Below are 16,668 nucleotides of genomic sequence, written 5' to 3'. Positions count from 1 at the left end.
AACCTGCAGATACAACTGCCCCCCCCCAACCCCCCAAATTATTAAGTGAAAAATGACTTTGCAAAGTATCTATAAAGCATCAAACGTGACTTAATTTCCTTTTCACAGACTGGTTAAAGACCTATGCCAGTCTGCTAACGATTGGGGTGTGTACTGCCTCTTCTGTATCACCTCTTTCCTTACAGCTTCAGTAAAGTAAGAGGAGGGGCATGAGTGGGAGTGCAGTTTTGGAACTTGGAAATCCATTTGCAACCCTTGCTTATGAACCAGAGAGCAGATGGAACTTATAAAAGTGGAATGAACCCTTATTCTGGTCAGGGCTGAGGAGTCCCAGTCTCCTCCCAGCAGAAATAAAAGCACAGAAAATAAGAACACTAAAATAAGTCCCCCATCTATTGAGCAATTAGCTTCAGATTCATTGGTGCATTGTTACATAAATCTTACAATTCTGCAATGAGAGAGTAGTAAATGAATGGATTTGAGCATTTTAATACACAAAATACATCAAATTATTTTATTGAAAAAAAATCTTTACTCAGTGGTGAGAGAACTGCATAAATGTCTGAATATAAATTAGTAGTAGTCTTTAAAAATACATTTTATTTAAGCTGCCCAGAAAAACATTTTTAACACGCAAGTCAGCATGTGAAAGTAGGGCGTGGAAAGATGAACTGCATAAGACGCACACTTTCTCCGTTTCTTGGTTACCCACACTGTGGGTCCAGTGTTAGAATAAGAAAAAACACTGTTTAATAAAGAGCAACAGGTGCATGATCAAAAAATAACTGGACTTTATCATTACAGAGCAACACTCCAGACCCAGGCTGCAGCATGGTTCCAGGAACCTCAGCTCCCAGGGACTGAAACACCAGGCACCTGTAAAGAGATAAAAAGGCCAGTCTGAGCCCCACAGCGCTGATGAAGCCACTCGTGCTCGGTGTCTAACCAGCACCACTTCTGACCCGTGGCCGTGCGCTGGCGCTGTCTCCCTCTGCACTGCCTTCTCGGAAGGGGGAGTTGAGGGGTTGCGTGCGGCCAGGGCCCGTGTCACCCCCTGTGACGGCCGGTTCTGACTCGCCCCAGGTGCTCCGTTAAGGAGACGCCTGGTGCCTTCCTCCCGCCTCGGTGCTGATCTGCAGGGAGGCCTGAGAGGCACGAGCTCCTGCTGTGTAATTGTGGGCGTCCTGTTTGCAGGCACGCTCCCTGGGCCTGCCCCTGGGTCCCCAGCAGGCGGAGAGGAGGAGGGGAGCCCCTGGGGGGCCGGAGGACAGGCAATTTCACCTTCTGAGAACTGGAGCCTCGAAAAACAAGTGCCCCCCCAAACCCGGCGCCGACTTTGAAAAGCATGTGGGACAAGTCATTAAGCCTTTCTTGCCAGATGTCTGTTTCTCGTGTGTTATTTCCTGAGTGTAAAACATTTCTACATTTTTTTAGTTCTCTTTTGTGCAAATGATATCATTTTAAAGTGTTTTAGTTTTATGGTCTAATCATTTTCTTAAAACTATCGTGTTTTGCCTTTTCTACTGTATTGGTACTGTGCTCTGTATTAACATGACTGAGCACTTGGAGATGGTGTGGTGACTTCAGCTGTACAGCTCCTTGCAAAAGTATTCACCCCTTCCGATATCCAAATTATGTCATGATGATGTTCTTGTATCACAAATTATGTACACATTTTTAAACGAATAATTTTAAAAAGAAAAGCTCACACTTCAAATGTGACTTATTTTCAACCATTCACTGTACATCAGGAGAAAAACAAAGTCATTTAAACTTCATAATGCCCTATCTTGGATAATTGTGTTTGGAATCATGTTTTTAGTAGCAGACACCTGAGTATGGCGTGCTAGTAAAAACCTGGGCTCTACAGCCCAGAGATCACCGGTCCAGTTTGAGCTGGGTCACACTGTTCCCCTACAGTCCAGAGATCACCGGTCCAGTTTGAGCTGGGTCACACTGTTCCCCTACAGCCCAGAGATCACCGGTCCAGTTTGAGCTGGGTCACACTGTTCCCCTACAGCCCAGAGATCACTGGTCCAGTTTGAGCTGGGCCACACTGCTCCCCTACAGTCCAGAGATCACTGGTCCAGTTTGAGCTGGGTCACACTGTAACCACGTGAGACAATTCAGCACCTGTACTCAGTACGAGCTACAGTAAGCCACCCTGCTGTGGTCTACCGTGTGGCATGAGGATGACAGTGGTGAGGTCTCCTGATTAACAACTCCCAACTCAGAAAGGTGGCACCAAGGGCGTACCTGGACTCTTAGCTGCTGCAGCTCCTCTGCCAGTGCCTGGCGCTCCCTCATCAGCTGACTCTGTTTGTGTAGTAACTCACACACCTGCTGGGCACTCAACTGGCAATGCTGGTCAAGTTGCTGGAGCCTGTCAAAGAAAGAAACAAGGTAGCCAGGATTTCAGATACCTAGTATTTAAGATGACTTGCATTTCTCCCTTCATCTTCACTCTTGCCCTGCTGCACAACATCTTGTAAAGCACTGAAGCTTACAATGGAAGGCACATTTATGCAACAATTCATGATGACTCTCTGGGATCCATCAAGGAAAAACTGGATAAGACTCTAAAATTAGAAATCAAATGAGCAAACTCCCTCCATTTTTGCAAGTTCAGTTCTTCATGATCTTTCAGATTCAGATTGTTAGGACTGAGACAGACATGAACATGGTAGCAAGGTGGCATGACGTGTACAGTAGTTGCTGCCTCAGTTCTGGGTTTGATTCTGGCCTGAAACTCCTGTGTGAATTTACATTTTTTTCCGTTGGGTTTTCTGAGGGTTTCAAGTTCCTTCTACCTCCCAAAGACATTCTGGCCCGAGCAGGCAGCTCTGGCATGTGTGTGTTTGCCGTGACGAGCTGGCGCTGTGTGCGGGGGCAGGCCTGCCCTGTGCCCCCTTCTATCAGGAGAGCCCCAGGTTGCTGTGACTTGCACCGGGAATAAGCAGATTTCTGATGGGTGGATGAATGAGTAAGGAGCTATGAAAAAGATGAGCCACCAAGATACAATAGTTTCCATACAGAGTAAACTGAGTGGGGAACCTGTAGTGAGATCTTGAAGGGGCGTGCCGGACTGCAAGTTTGACTTACAGAACAAGCAGCCCCACTCCAGCTTGGCTCCAGACATGCCTTGAATTCCAGAGAGGCATTCCTGTTAAGTGCACAAGCACTTTCGATGGACAGCTATTACTGCAATTTCCATTGTTTACCAGAACTAATACGTTAAGCACTCTGCTAATGTGCAGGTTTCTTCAAGCGCTGCTGTGACGCAAAGTCGAAAGAAATCAAGCAGGAGCTGCTTCAACACGTGGTGACGCTGCTCCATTAAACAGCTCGTGTCCACTGGGAATTGGATCACCTGGCAGAACAGAAGCAGTTTCCCCACTTCCTGGAAAGGCTGAAATTGACTTGACTCAGATCTGCCGTTGGTTGGGAGGTTCCTACTGGACAGGAGTCTAACCCCTGCGCAGGCCGGGTGGCGTTACTGCCCTGCGGGGAACAGCCGTGTCAGCTGCTCGCACACAGAGAGAAGTGGACCAGCGCCAGAGCCGGGCCAACAGCCCCCACCTCCTGTCCGCTGCTGACCACTGCCTTCAAAATCGACACATATATACAGTATATATGTTCAAGTTCAAGTATATGTTTATATTTAAAAATGCATTTCAATCAGGATCAAAAAGAGGCCACAGGATCCCATGCAAGAAAGAAGAAAACACATTGCTATTAAAACCAAAACTACACAATAGATCAGAAATACTCACCAGTGACCCTGTTAACAAGGGTAACCTGAAAGTTCTACCTGTGGAATTATATGTGGCCAGTTAATATTGTCTTTTCAAACACACTTAACCTCAGACGCTACTATGGTAAATAAAAATAACATTATACTAGAATAATTTTCCAAAAAGTCAGCTGTGCCTAAAGAGGGTTAACGTTGCACCTGCAAGCTTTTCACGCTCGTGTAGCGTTTCGTTAACGCTGTGGCAGGTGGGGACAGGACAAGAGACTCCTTCTGACCCGCCGGAGCTCTGCGAGCGCTCAGTGCTCCGGCTGCCGGGCGCCGGGAAGGTGTCGAGCACTGGGAAAGGAGGGCTGCAGTGCGGCGCAGCAGGCAGGAAGCAAGGCCAGGCCTGTGGCGGCGGCCGCAGGGGAGACAGATGCCTTGTTCATGGCGGATGGCGATCGCGGTCGAGGCAGTGCCGTCTGCGCCGCACCCCCGTGTGGGCTCTGGGGCTGGACGGCCAGCCTGTCTTGAGCCAGGCGAGCTCTGCTGGAGGCTGTGGCTGCCTGCTCGCTGCCCTGAGAGCCTGGTGCGCGGCTGCCAGCTCATGGCACCAGCCTGCGTCAGGCTGCCAGCCCCAGCACGGCAGGGGCACGGCTCCCCAGCCCTGGGCGCTGCTGGAAACTGCTGGCGCTCCGCGGCACAGAGCGTGCTCGTCCCCAGCAGAGTGAGCAGAACACAACCTGTACCTTCCCAGCACCCAGCAGGACCCAGGACCCCACCTGCACCCCATTCAGGACTGCTCCTTCCTGTGTTTTAATCTCATAAAACAAACCGAGCTTGGAGCTGCACCCACTCCCGACTGGAAAGATAATGAAGATGAAATAAAGAAGTACAGCACTGTGGGGACGACTCCGTCTCAAGATAAAAGGACAGAAACTCATTTAAAAACGAATTTCCTTTCCTCAATTTATTGACAAGTGTTATTTAGTATAAAAGCAAGACACTGAGTGTGTCCTGACAAGGAGTGCTTGTCTATGATTATCCCATTGCATTTCCTCCTTTCAGCCTGTTTTCATCAGAAATAGCCTCTACAGCATGAAGAAAAAATATATACCTTACATTAATGTATTACAACAATGACTTATGTTAGAAAATATTTCCTTATTCTTTGCAAGATTTATGGCGTGATAACACTTTTTTGGTTTTATTTGTGCTTGTCAAAGATTATGTATTTAATGGAGCCCCAAAACTACTGCTATATTTCGTCCTTTTTTCACATTTTTCTCTCTCTGCTATTTCACTGCTTTCACTGTAAAACACTGATCTTCCGCGCTCACTTTCAGCCAGAGCTGCGCCAGAGCCATGCAGGGCACCGTTTCTCACACTGCTGGTCTGACGAGTCTCGGGCTTCTCTCGACACACTGCAGCCTATAGTGATTCAGTGCAACAGATACAAAACACTCAAGCACACTACAGACCGTCTCCACAAACAGGTGTACAGGAAATGGGTTTGAAAAAACCACATCAGTGTAGCAGAATCTTAAATACACTGAGAAACATACATGAACCTACCAGCTTAAATGTAACATACAGTACTGTATGTGCAAGTGTTTTTTTTTCCAATCGAATGCATATCACGACACTACAGCACAGCAGACTTACTACAGCAGAGTTGGGGTGCCCTGTTCAGCAAAGAAGTATTTCGGGGGGGGGCCCTGGCTGTGTCCCACGATCCACCTCGCCCTTTCGCTGGCACACCTCTGGACACTGTGTGGATCGTTCCTGCATTGAAGAGAGAAGGGAGCGCACAGAACAGCTTCTCTAAGACCAGATTCACCGCAGGGGGCTGATTAAATTCTAGCTACATCCAGCAGCTCAAGCACCAAATCCAATAACTGCCCTACATTTACTGGCACACATCTTAATTAGGTTTTAATACCGCTTAGCTGCTCTCCCCCCTGGACCAAGCCAACGCAGGCCTGCGCTGCTCCCCTCCACTGCCACTGCTGTTCACAGGACCCCCACACGAGCCCAGGAGCCCCAGGTCCCCTGTCCGCCTCCCCACCGCCCCTGCTTGGCTCCCAGACTAGCTGGCGGAGAGGTGCCGGCCTCCTCTGCCACAGGTCAGGTGGCCTTCTGAGCCTGGCGAGGAGCAGCACTACACTTTGTGTGCGTCTGTGAATTCATGCCAGAGCAAGACCCGTCTCTCAGCATTGCATTTCAACACGGGCTGGGCTTGGAATCGGCCACGCATCATTCATTCATGCAGGTACAAAAAAAATTCACAAGCCCCCCATGACCGACTCCTAAGTGTTTTGGCTATTGAATGGTGAAGCTTCTTCATCACCATCCGCTTCCACCCCAATCACCTGGACGAAAACTACATTTCAGATCCCGTACCTTGATCCCAACTGCAGATAAAGTGATAGAAAACTAGCTTTTCCTTGCAGAAGTAAAAATAATTTCTTACTTTAGCACACGAGTCGATTGTCTGAAAGAATTAAATCATTAATCTATTTACAAAACATCACTATTTACTGTTGATTGTGGATGAAAGAGCAATCTTTCATCAACTTTCATCCTGTTCTTTGGACATAATGAATGAAGTAATGGTGTTACTCTGCCGTGTCACTGAGGGTCTAATGTAGATTAAAATACAGAAAACAAGCATCTGTAATCCAGGTTTCAATCTGCAGCTTGTGGCCCACAACAGTAGCCCAGTTGTGGTCATGATCAAAGGTGCAAGGTCAGTACTTAGAGACGTGCACAGAACCTCCATGCTGCTGCCTTCAGAGATCTGGGGGTGTTCAGCTCTTGTCACAGCACCCGCACAGCTGCAGCAGAGACCAGTTGCAGCCCAGATCCTGCTCACACGTTACCAGATGATAAAAAAACAGCAACAAAAAAAAACGCCTACACGGTTTGACATCGAGAACGACCAGCAAATGCTGTTTGTTCTGCTTAAAGCAATCTTCTAAGGGAACCTTAGCTTGTCTCTTTGAAAAAGGAGAAGTTCATTCTCATCACGGCCTTAGCAGCCATGAACTCTCCCCATGTGGACTGCTGCCCTGGCCTCTGGGTGTTAACTGCACCTTAGTGTTTGGCCTTGTTTGCTCTACAGGCTCCTACTCTCTCTGCACTGGCAGCGCAGCTCCCTCCTTGCAGATCCTGTTTTCTGCTAACTGCCGCAGCCACTCTGGGCTGTGCTTGCCAAGCTCTGTTCTTCTAGCAGATATTTAGGGGTGGTATACTGTATGTAGGCTTTTGAAACATGCTGCTGGATTTCTTTTCGACAGCGGACAGCATGAAATAATGCGACTATACAGTAGATCAATCTGTCCTGCTGTGCAGCAGGCAGGCCGGTGCGACTCTGAGCAGGATCAGAAAGATCTGGCAACCTGAGGTTTCAGAATAAAAACGGTCAAGTTATTCCAGATCACAGGTGAGTTAATTTTGTGGCTTCCAGCGTTGGCAGGCACCACCAATTACAAGAACATTTCAGAGCACGTGTTTTCAGGAAGTCTTACAAATGCAAACAAAGCATACTCTTGCAGTTAATGTCACACTTTGTGCTCCTTTAGAGTGACAGACTCTGCTTCCACTGTGTGAAACATCACACTACTTACAGTAGATACCACCAAGTGGAGCACAACCACAGTCCATAAAAGAGGGCAGTGGAGTATTACACTGACAAGAAGGTCGTGAGGACAGGCTTTATCACCGCTCAAGATCTGTCTGGTTGAATCAATATTATCACAAGCATCACCTCTTCAGCTGTTCAGCCCTGTCCCCTTGCCAGACAGGAGATGGGAGCTTCTACAGGTACAGTGCTGTAATCCTCATTAGTCATACCACAGAAGGCGAGAGGCCATCTCCAGCTATGAACACAACATGAAAGGCAATACAGAAATAGAGCACTGTATACATCATTTCTTGATGATACCCACGATGGGCCCAATTACCTCATCATGTCTGTAGCCTTTCTTACAAGCATTTATTGCACAGATTACATCTTAAAGCCCTCTGCCTTGTTTTCACGTTTAGAAGTTTAGTCAAATCACTTCAGCATAGACCTAGACCTGCAGGAGTAGCCTGAGAGACAAAGACAACATAGAGGCAACTTGTGAAAAATGCAGTGTCATGCCATCCAAGCCAGCAGCACACAGTGGGGCCAAAACATCTGACTGACAATACTGCAAACTCACATTACTTTAGTTTTTGGATTCCACACATGGCTAGGATTTTTTTTTTAAAGCTATTTTCACAGATGGAACCATGATTTGTTTTCCCTGCGCAAAAGGTGGAGCCCTAGAGATTTTTTAACAAAAAAAAAATCCCATATTTTTCCAGGACACCTTACTGAACGTAAAATTTTGTAGCTTGTGCAGGCGATTAATTTCCAGGTCGCATCCCTTTGAAGTGTCCCTGCTTGTTCCCAATCAAGTGGTGCGTCACAGTGAAACACAGAAAAAGGAGGTTCTGAAGCCACAAGCCAGGTGAGCCCACCACACCTGAACTCATCGTGAGCTCTCTCCCCCCTCAGAGTCCTGCTCACAGGAGCGAAAGCGCCATGGGCTCTGCCACGCTAACACCCATGGGCTCTGCCACACTAACACCCATGGGCTCTGCCACACTAACACCCATGGGCTCTGCCACGCTAACACCCCATGGGCTCTGCCACAGTAACACCCATGGGCTCTGCCACACTAACACCCCATGGGCTCTGCCACACTAACACCCCATGGGCTCTGCCACAGTAACACCCCATGGGCTCTGCCACAGTAACACCCATGGGCTCTGCCACGCTAACACCCATGGGCTCTGCCACAGTAACACCCCATGGGCTCTGCCACACTAACACCCATGGGCTCTGCCACAGTAACACCCCATGGGCTCTGCCACACTAACACCCATGGGCTCTGCCACAGTAACACCCCATGGGCTCTGCCACGCTAACACCCATGGGCTCTGCCACGCTAACACCCCATGGGCTCTGCCACACTAACACCCATGGGCTCTGCCACAGTAACACCCATGGGCTCTGCCACGCTAACACCCATGGGCTCTGCCACAGTAACACCCCATGGGCTCTGCCACAGTAACACCCATGGGCTCTGCCACGCTAACACCCCATGGGCTCTGCCACACTAACACCCATGGGCTCTGCCACAGTAACACCCATGGGCTCTGCCACGCTAACACCCATGGGCTCTGCCACAGTAACACCCCATGGGCTCTGCCACAGTAACACCCATGGGCTCTGCCACAGTAACACCCATGGGCTCTGCCACGCTAACACCCCATGGGCTCTGCCACACTAACACCCATGGGCTCTGCCACAGTAACACCCATGGGCTCTGCCACACTAACACCCATGGGCTCTGCCACAGTAACACCCCATGGGCTCTGCCACAGTAACACCCCATGGGCTCTGCCACGCTAACACCCATGGGCTCTGCCACGCTAACACCCCATGGGCTCTGCCACACTAACACCCATGGGCTCTGCCACGCTAACACCCCATGGGCTCTGCCACGCTAACACCCCATGGGCTCTGCCACAGTAACACCCATGGGCTCTGCCACAGTAACACCCCATGGGCTCTGCCACAGTAACACCCATGGGCTCTGCCACAGTAACACCCCATGGGCTCTGCCACACTAACACCCATGGGCTCTGCCACAGTAACACCCCATGGGCTCTGCCACACTAACACCCATGGGCTCTGCCACAGTAACACCCATGGGCTCTGCCACAGTAACACCCCATGGGCTCTGCCACAGTAACACCCCATGGGCTCTGCCACACTAACACCCATGGGCTCTGCCACACTAACACCCCATGGGCTCTGCCACGCTAACACCCCATGGGCTCTGCCACAGTAACACCCATGGGCTCTGCCACGCTAACACCCATGGGCTCTGCCACAGTAACACCCCATGGGCTCTGCCACAGTAACACCCATGGGCTCTGCCACAGTAACACCCATGGGCTCTGCCACAGTAACACCCCATGGGCTCTGCCACACTAACACCCATGGGCTCTGCCACAGTAACACCCCATGGGCTCTGCCACGCTAACACCCATGGGCTCTGCCACGCTAACACCCCATGGGCTCTGCCACACTAACACCCATGGGCTCTGCCACGCTAACACCCCATGGGCTCTGCCACGCTAACACCCCATGGGCTCTGCCACAGTAACACCCATGGGCTCTGCCACGCTAACACCCATGGGCTCTGCCACAGTAACACCCGATGGGCTCTGCCACAGTAACACCCATGGGCTCTGCCACAGTAACACCCCATGGGCTCTGCCACACTAACACCCCATGGGCTCTGCCACACTAACACCCATGGGCTCTGCCACGCTAACACCCATGGGCTCTGCCACAGTAACACCCCATGGGCTCTGCCACACTAACACCCATGGGCTCTGCCACACTAACACCCATGGGCTCTGCCACAGTAACACCCCATGGGCTCTGCCACACTAACACCCATGGGCTCTGCCACACTAACACCCCATGGGCTCTGCCACAGTAACACCCCATGGGCTCTGCCACACTAACACCCATGGGCTCTGCCACGCTAACACCAGCACACACGGCCTGCAGGCTGCAGCGCCGGGCCACAGATACCAACAAGGTGAAGGGAGGAGTTCTGAAACTGAGAAAAGAAACCGCTAAATGTCCTCTGCTGGACTTCACAAGTTTTTGAACCTGTTGGAGAGTCTGTTGGAGGTAAGAAATTAAGAAAGGTTGTTTTTTGAGGAGTGTGGGTGTATTAGTGAAAATAATAATGATATTGGATTGGTGGAGACTACAGAGTGGTTTCTGTTGCGCCTTCTCTTAAAGAAGTACGGAGTCATCACTGAATTGTGGTCTTGCAGCAGGGCCGACTCAAAATTCATTAAGGAAGTCTATTAAAAATTGTGTCTAGAATTACCAAGGCAAAAGTCGATTGTTTGCATAGCACAATGTCAATTTGATTGATAAGCATGAATTAGAAAAAAAATGGATTTGAACTCCTACTGTATGCTGTATCTTACAAAGTGTCTTAAATGTTAAGTCAAGTTAAAAACAAAAAGTGTTAGAGTTGATAAGTACTGTAAACAGAAATATTTTATAATCATGATAAAGTACAGATTTTAGTTATTCCAGACGGTCTAGGAGACCTTTAATTGCCCTGTTCTAGATTGAAGCCAATGCACGACAATGTCAAGTTCAACGGGTCAGGCTGTAGGACAGGAAGACTATGGTAGACAACGCTAACTCCATGCTCACAGTGGATACCGCAGCTCCAGGGGTATCCATGGGTATCCATAAAATCCATTTTATGGTTTCCTAATAAAAGACAAGCAAGGAACATGACACATGTCAATTAATCAAGCTGTGAAGTTTTGTTTCTATTTGACCCCACTGGATTCCCAATTACCATTGATTATATATCCATAATTTTTTTTAATTAATAAAATCAGTAAATAATTTCCTCTAACTCGCCCTATGAACTATTGGACAATGCAAGACTATTCTAAAATGCAGAATATATCAATTATAACAGCATTTTATTTCCTTATTTAATAATTAAATTCCAATAGTATTTAAGAAGAATTAAAAATATTTGGGAAGGTAGCAAGGCATTTTCAGTTATTTTCTCAATTATTCACCGCTGCTGTAAGTGTACAATTTATTATCTTTCCTCTCGCCTGGATGCAGGAATATTTTTTTTTAATCTCCCTTTGTCAGCCTGCCCCTCACACATCTCAGTCAAGAAGGAAAGCAGGTGAGCACTCTGAGCACCAGCAGGGAAGGTGGCACTTTGGTCAGTACCAGAGTCTGTGCTGAGCCTATAACATTCCTTTCATCCCATTTTTGCTAAAATTCCACTCTGCTCATTCATACAGCCAACAACAGACAAAGCTATGGTGGTTTTTACACCCACTTCAACTTAAGATGTCTCCAGAATGCTATTGTACTACTTTGTTTGAGAATCTGTAGCAACTGTAAATATGGCTTTTATGATTGTTTGCTTTTTTCTATTTGAATGTTAAGACTGACACTACATAATTGTCTGTTCGAACCACAATGATTCTAAATGTTAGACTATAAGCGTCTATGGCATAAAGTGAATGAAATGATCCAAAGAGGGAAGGAGCCCAAAGATTTAACATATGGTAGGGTAGCCTTCAAGGTGGTACACAAGTCACAAATGTTAAGCTCTATGGGGAAACGACTAATGAAGACAAACAAGATGGCACCGGAATGGGAAACTCCAGTGAAAATGATGCTTCAGCTATTTTTTTCCTTTGCCTCCGCAAGTCACACAATCAAGTCAACTTTGTAAAAAGACAGCAGAATAAGTGAAAAATCAGAGTGGAAATGTGAAACAATTACAAAAAAATGTAAGAAAAGAACTGTATTTCTGGAACTAGAAACCTATGCTGGGTATCTCGGCAATGCGGGTTAATGAGAGAAGGAGAAATGCAGTGGAGGCTCAGTGAGGTGGAGGGAGCGTTCCTGCAGCAGCGTGCGGGGTGAGGACCAGTCCGCCCAGCTGAGGCCTGGATTAGGCTCTGACTCCGGCCCGGGCCACCTGCCAGTCCTAGATAGTGAACACGCTCCTGGACAGGGGCGTCCTGTGTCTACCCGACGGCAGGCTGCCACCAGGCGCCTGGTTTGGAGTTTGGGACTGCCGCCTGGGAGGAAGTTTTTAATCCGCGCCTAATTCTCCTCCGCAGGCCCGGGAGAGGGGGCAGACAGCAGAGCGAGCTAGCACGATAACCTCCCGAAGGAAAAACACACGCCGATTTGCTCACTTCATAAAAGGAAGTTATCTTTTTTTTTATAATGACAACACTTGGAAAAAAAGTGCTGCCGCTGTTTTGGGAGTTTTAAACTGTTTCCTAAACACGAATTTGTCCAAGGAGTTTGTCAATGTATTTTCCTGTTCTGCAAAAAATAAAACTAGAGTCAAATCAGAAGCCAAGAGCTGTGCTAACACATAAAGGATGACAGATTAAAACAGTATTTTACGTCAGTATGTAACAAAATATTAACGGTCAATATCCCAAATTATGCCAGGTGTAACTGGAAAGATCATCACAGCGGACAGCAATAATAATAATAACTCCTTACTCTTCTGGACACTCCACTGAAAGTGCTTTACAGGTAAAGGAGACTCCCTTACACCACCACCAATGACAACATTTTTAATGACCACAGAGAGTCTGGACTTTGGTTTGACACCTTTTCACAGTATAGTGTCCCTGTCTCTATACTGGGGCATTAGGACCCACATGGATCACAGGGCGGCACTAACACCTCTTCCAGCAGCAACCTTAGTTTTTCCCAGGAGGTCTCCCATCCAGGTACTGACCAGGCTCACACCTGCTGAGCTTCAGGGGGCTGCCAGCTGTGAGTTGCAGGGTGACATAGCTGCTAAGATACAATATATAATATACAATGGCTGATATACAGCAGGCTTTTCTGGAGACCTTTAGTGTCACATCTCCCCTATCCCCTGTCCTATTCAATTTGTAAGAACCAGTTCACCACATCCTCCACTTCTTTCACCTGTGTGCCTGGGCTCAGTCCTGAACACAATGTTAACACAAAGAAGAAGAAGGTGCTAATGTACTTTTCCATAAAAAGAGGTACAGAATCAAGTAATTGTAGACTTGGGACTCCGCCTGGACAACGTCAGCCCATTGGTCTGCTTCAGAGTCAAAAGTGAAACGCAAACCAGAGCCCACACCACAGAGAGTCTGGAAGAAGCTACCCAGCCATGCCGTACCCTCATGTCTTTCAAGAAATGGCAAATCAATCTCATACTAGCAATCAAACAAGCTAGACTGGCTGAATGGCCTTCTCTCGTTCGTAACTTTTTTGATGTTGTTAAGAGATTTTCTTGGCTTCACTGGGCTCCTGCTTAGTAGAGACAACCATGGAGCAGGAAGAACCAGCAAATTTCCACTTGCCAGCCCAACAGTACAGGCCAATTGTTTGCTTCTCAGGGGTCCCCCGGCCAAGACTGGAGGCTTGGAGCAGCTAGGACTCCTACCAAAAAACTTGCAGACATATGGTTTAGCAAGTTCTGCCGCTGGGGAGCTTTTGCTGTTAAAACATTCAGTGAAAAGAGCCCCCCTTCCTGCAGAGTGGAAACCAAAAGCACAAGACAGCCAAAATGTGAAAGGATGTGTCCTTGAGTGTGCCGACCATTGTTTTAACAGAAAGTTACCTTCTTTCAGCACACTGGGACACCGCTGTGTGTTAACTGAGTACCTTGCTGCCCATTATACATTTTAGTCTTACTGTACCAGCTGTTAATTATGAACAATGCATTATCTGTTGCAATTTTGCATTACTAATTCTAATGCAGATATTTAATCTGTACTATGGAGAAGAGTGAAAATAGTGATACCGCACACAGGTTTTTAATTTTAAATAATTTTAGGAAATCATCATATAGGAGCAGGTAACCCTGGTGTTCCCATCAAAGTACAGGGCATGAATACTCTCTCCTCCTTTATTTTTTTTGAGTTTTGTTGAGTTACTGTCCCCAAAATAATGTAGCTGTCCAGAACAAACCTAGTGCTGTGTGCACTGTTAACAGGACATCTATCCATACCTAACAAAGCAGTTAGAAGCAGTTTAATATTTAAATGTTGTCAAAAGTACACAGCTTTAAAAATACAAAACATCCTGCTACACAAAGCTTTAAAAGAAACCACATTCCCATTGCCTGTGGCAGTGAATTCCAGCTGGATTCATTCTGCAGTTAAGGGAAACCATGCTTAATTATGCTGCTCTTTAAGCTCAATAACACCATTTGCTAAAAAGCAGGCAAGGAATAAGATCCAGCACAGCTTTGTGGTCAATATCTCAATGCAGACAGTGTTGTAGAATATGGTAAAATAACCATGTTCTGCGCTGAGGAGGACTTCAGTAAAAAACGTCAAAGTCAAAATATATATTATAGTATATAAATGACATACACCAGACAGCCAAGGTCTAAACCAGTCTAGAGTTTGTCTAGCCACTAAATTGCAATGTTATAGAATTACTAATTACTATATGCTATCACTATTATTAGGTGTAGAAGCAGCAGTAGTAGCTTTTAGCTTTTTACAGCATGCACAGAGCATACTGGACATAGAAGGGGGGAATCAGCACTGTCTAACACAAATACTTGTTCTAGTCAGATGTAGGAAAGAATGAGAATGTGTCTCGGACCACATTCCCAGCACTGCAACAGACAGGCCATGCCAGAGATCAGCTCGCTGCAGAACACAGTGACAGGACCAGTTTACAACTGCATTCGTAAGCTAAAAGAATCCCATCATGGGTGACAAGTGGACTATCCCCTGCTTGGTAGACAACAATGCTGCGAAACTGGTCAAATAAAAATGCTTTAGTCTTGTCTGTGTCACAGGCTGAGGAGAAAAAAGAAACACATAAAAGAAGCAGCACAACACAATCAACTAAATGTTATACAGATATAAACACAAGTGTGGATTCCTTCCTTCCGTCTCTTCTTCCTACAGAGAGCATGGCACTCCCAGGTCTCTTATTTCCCCTGTCCACTAGGAAAGTGGCAGCTCAGCACAGGGCACCCTCCCGGGTCCAGTGCCCCGTGCCTCTTGCAGGTGCCAGCTGGACAGCGGGGCGGGGGGCCACGGGGGTCCGCGCAGCGCCTGGGCCTGAAGGAGTTAAAGATTAGCCCCGGCGCCCGGCAGGGTTCGCAGGCAGTCTCCGCTCGATCTGCCTCGTCTCGCGCCGGAGCGCAGTGCCAACTTCTCCTCGCAAATCAAAAGTTTACTTGAGGGTTTTCATTTTGTGTTCAGAGGGGGGAGAAAGGGAGAAAAATAAGGAACCAGATGAAGCAGTACCCGCCTGGGGCCAGTCGCCACTCCAGCAGTGGCAAGGCTGTTACTGGGCTCACAGTACCATTTGTTCCATTACACAATCTCCCCGAGCCTTTTACAGAGAGCTAAAACAACTGTCTGTACCAAAACGACACATGGCCCTCCATTCCTACTCTTTGCTAATCCAGACGCTCTGACCATCTTTCTTTAAGTTGCCATATGGTTGGCAGAAGCCTGTAGATTTAGCAGCACATCTGCTTATACATTACGTTCTTCCTTAAAGGGCCACGCTGCTAAAAAAACCACAATAATGCAAAACTAGAATGAGCATGTTAGCAACCAAGAGGAAAGCAGTGGCAAGTGAAAATAAAACAGAAAAACAAGCAAGATGACAGGAACGAGCCTAATAAATGCCTAATTAGCACGAGTTTCCACATTATTTCAGGGATCACAAAACCATCACAGCCTGCTGGTTGACAGGCACCTGTATTTGTGACAATTCCATTTAATGCTCAATTTTTATTTTCTTGAATTTGGTCACCTGTTTCATTTGGGGGCCTTATGAATTAAACAGGAGACCGCTCCTTTTGACTGAAATTGTTCAAATGATTTCTGTTCGGCTTGGCTTCACTTGGTTCAGACCTGCTGAACCTGTGCAAAGGGAAAGGAAGCCCGGAGCTGCGTGAGGCACAGCGCCCGGAGGACGCAGGGCTGGCGGCGGGCAGACGAACTCCGCTACCATCCTCAGACTGCTCCTTTAGGAGAAGCAAGAAATCAGAGCTCACGCTCTTTCGAATTTCTGGACTTTGGAATGTTTTGGGATATAATTTGCATTGTTATACAGTGTTGTATTGTATAGTATGGTCTTGTTTTATACAGTATTGTATTTATCAAGTTCTTTAGTCTAACAGGAGACAAGTCGTAATGCTTACATACACATGTACAAATAGCTCATAGGTATGGAATTGATTGGGCATTCTTAGGTCACATTTTAAGATTTTTTAAGGACCAAGAAAAACTAGCTGTATGTGTAACAAAACCGAATTAACAAATCCAAAAATCAGTCT

At 47.3% G+C, this 16,668-nt stretch overlaps 1 protein-coding gene across 1 annotated transcript in view; it reads right to left on the bottom strand.

The window, feature by feature from the left end:
- Positions 1 to 473: 473 nt before the first annotated feature.
- The window catches only part of sdccag8 (SHH signaling and ciliogenesis regulator sdccag8), a 61,846-nt gene continuing 45,651 nt past the window's right edge, over positions 474 to 16,668 (bottom strand). Inside the window, exons 17-18 of the mRNA XM_088933785.1 lie at positions 2,257 to 2,383; positions 474 to 876 (exon numbers count right to left, since the gene is read on the bottom strand). Of these exons, the coding sequence (XP_088789911.1) occupies positions 847 to 876; positions 2,257 to 2,383 (157 nt within the window). The 3' untranslated portion in view covers positions 474 to 846. The remainder of the gene's footprint in view (positions 877 to 2,256; positions 2,384 to 16,668) is intronic.

The sequence above is a fragment of the Atractosteus spatula genome, chromosome 15 (assembly GCF_055471065.1).
Source record: "Atractosteus spatula isolate fAtrSpa1 chromosome 15, fAtrSpa1.hap1, whole genome shotgun sequence".
NCBI lineage: Eukaryota > Metazoa > Chordata > Actinopteri > Semionotiformes > Lepisosteidae > Atractosteus > Atractosteus spatula.
The sequence above is the reverse complement of the archived record's forward strand: the minus strand, read 5'-3'. Positions and strand labels throughout refer to the sequence as shown.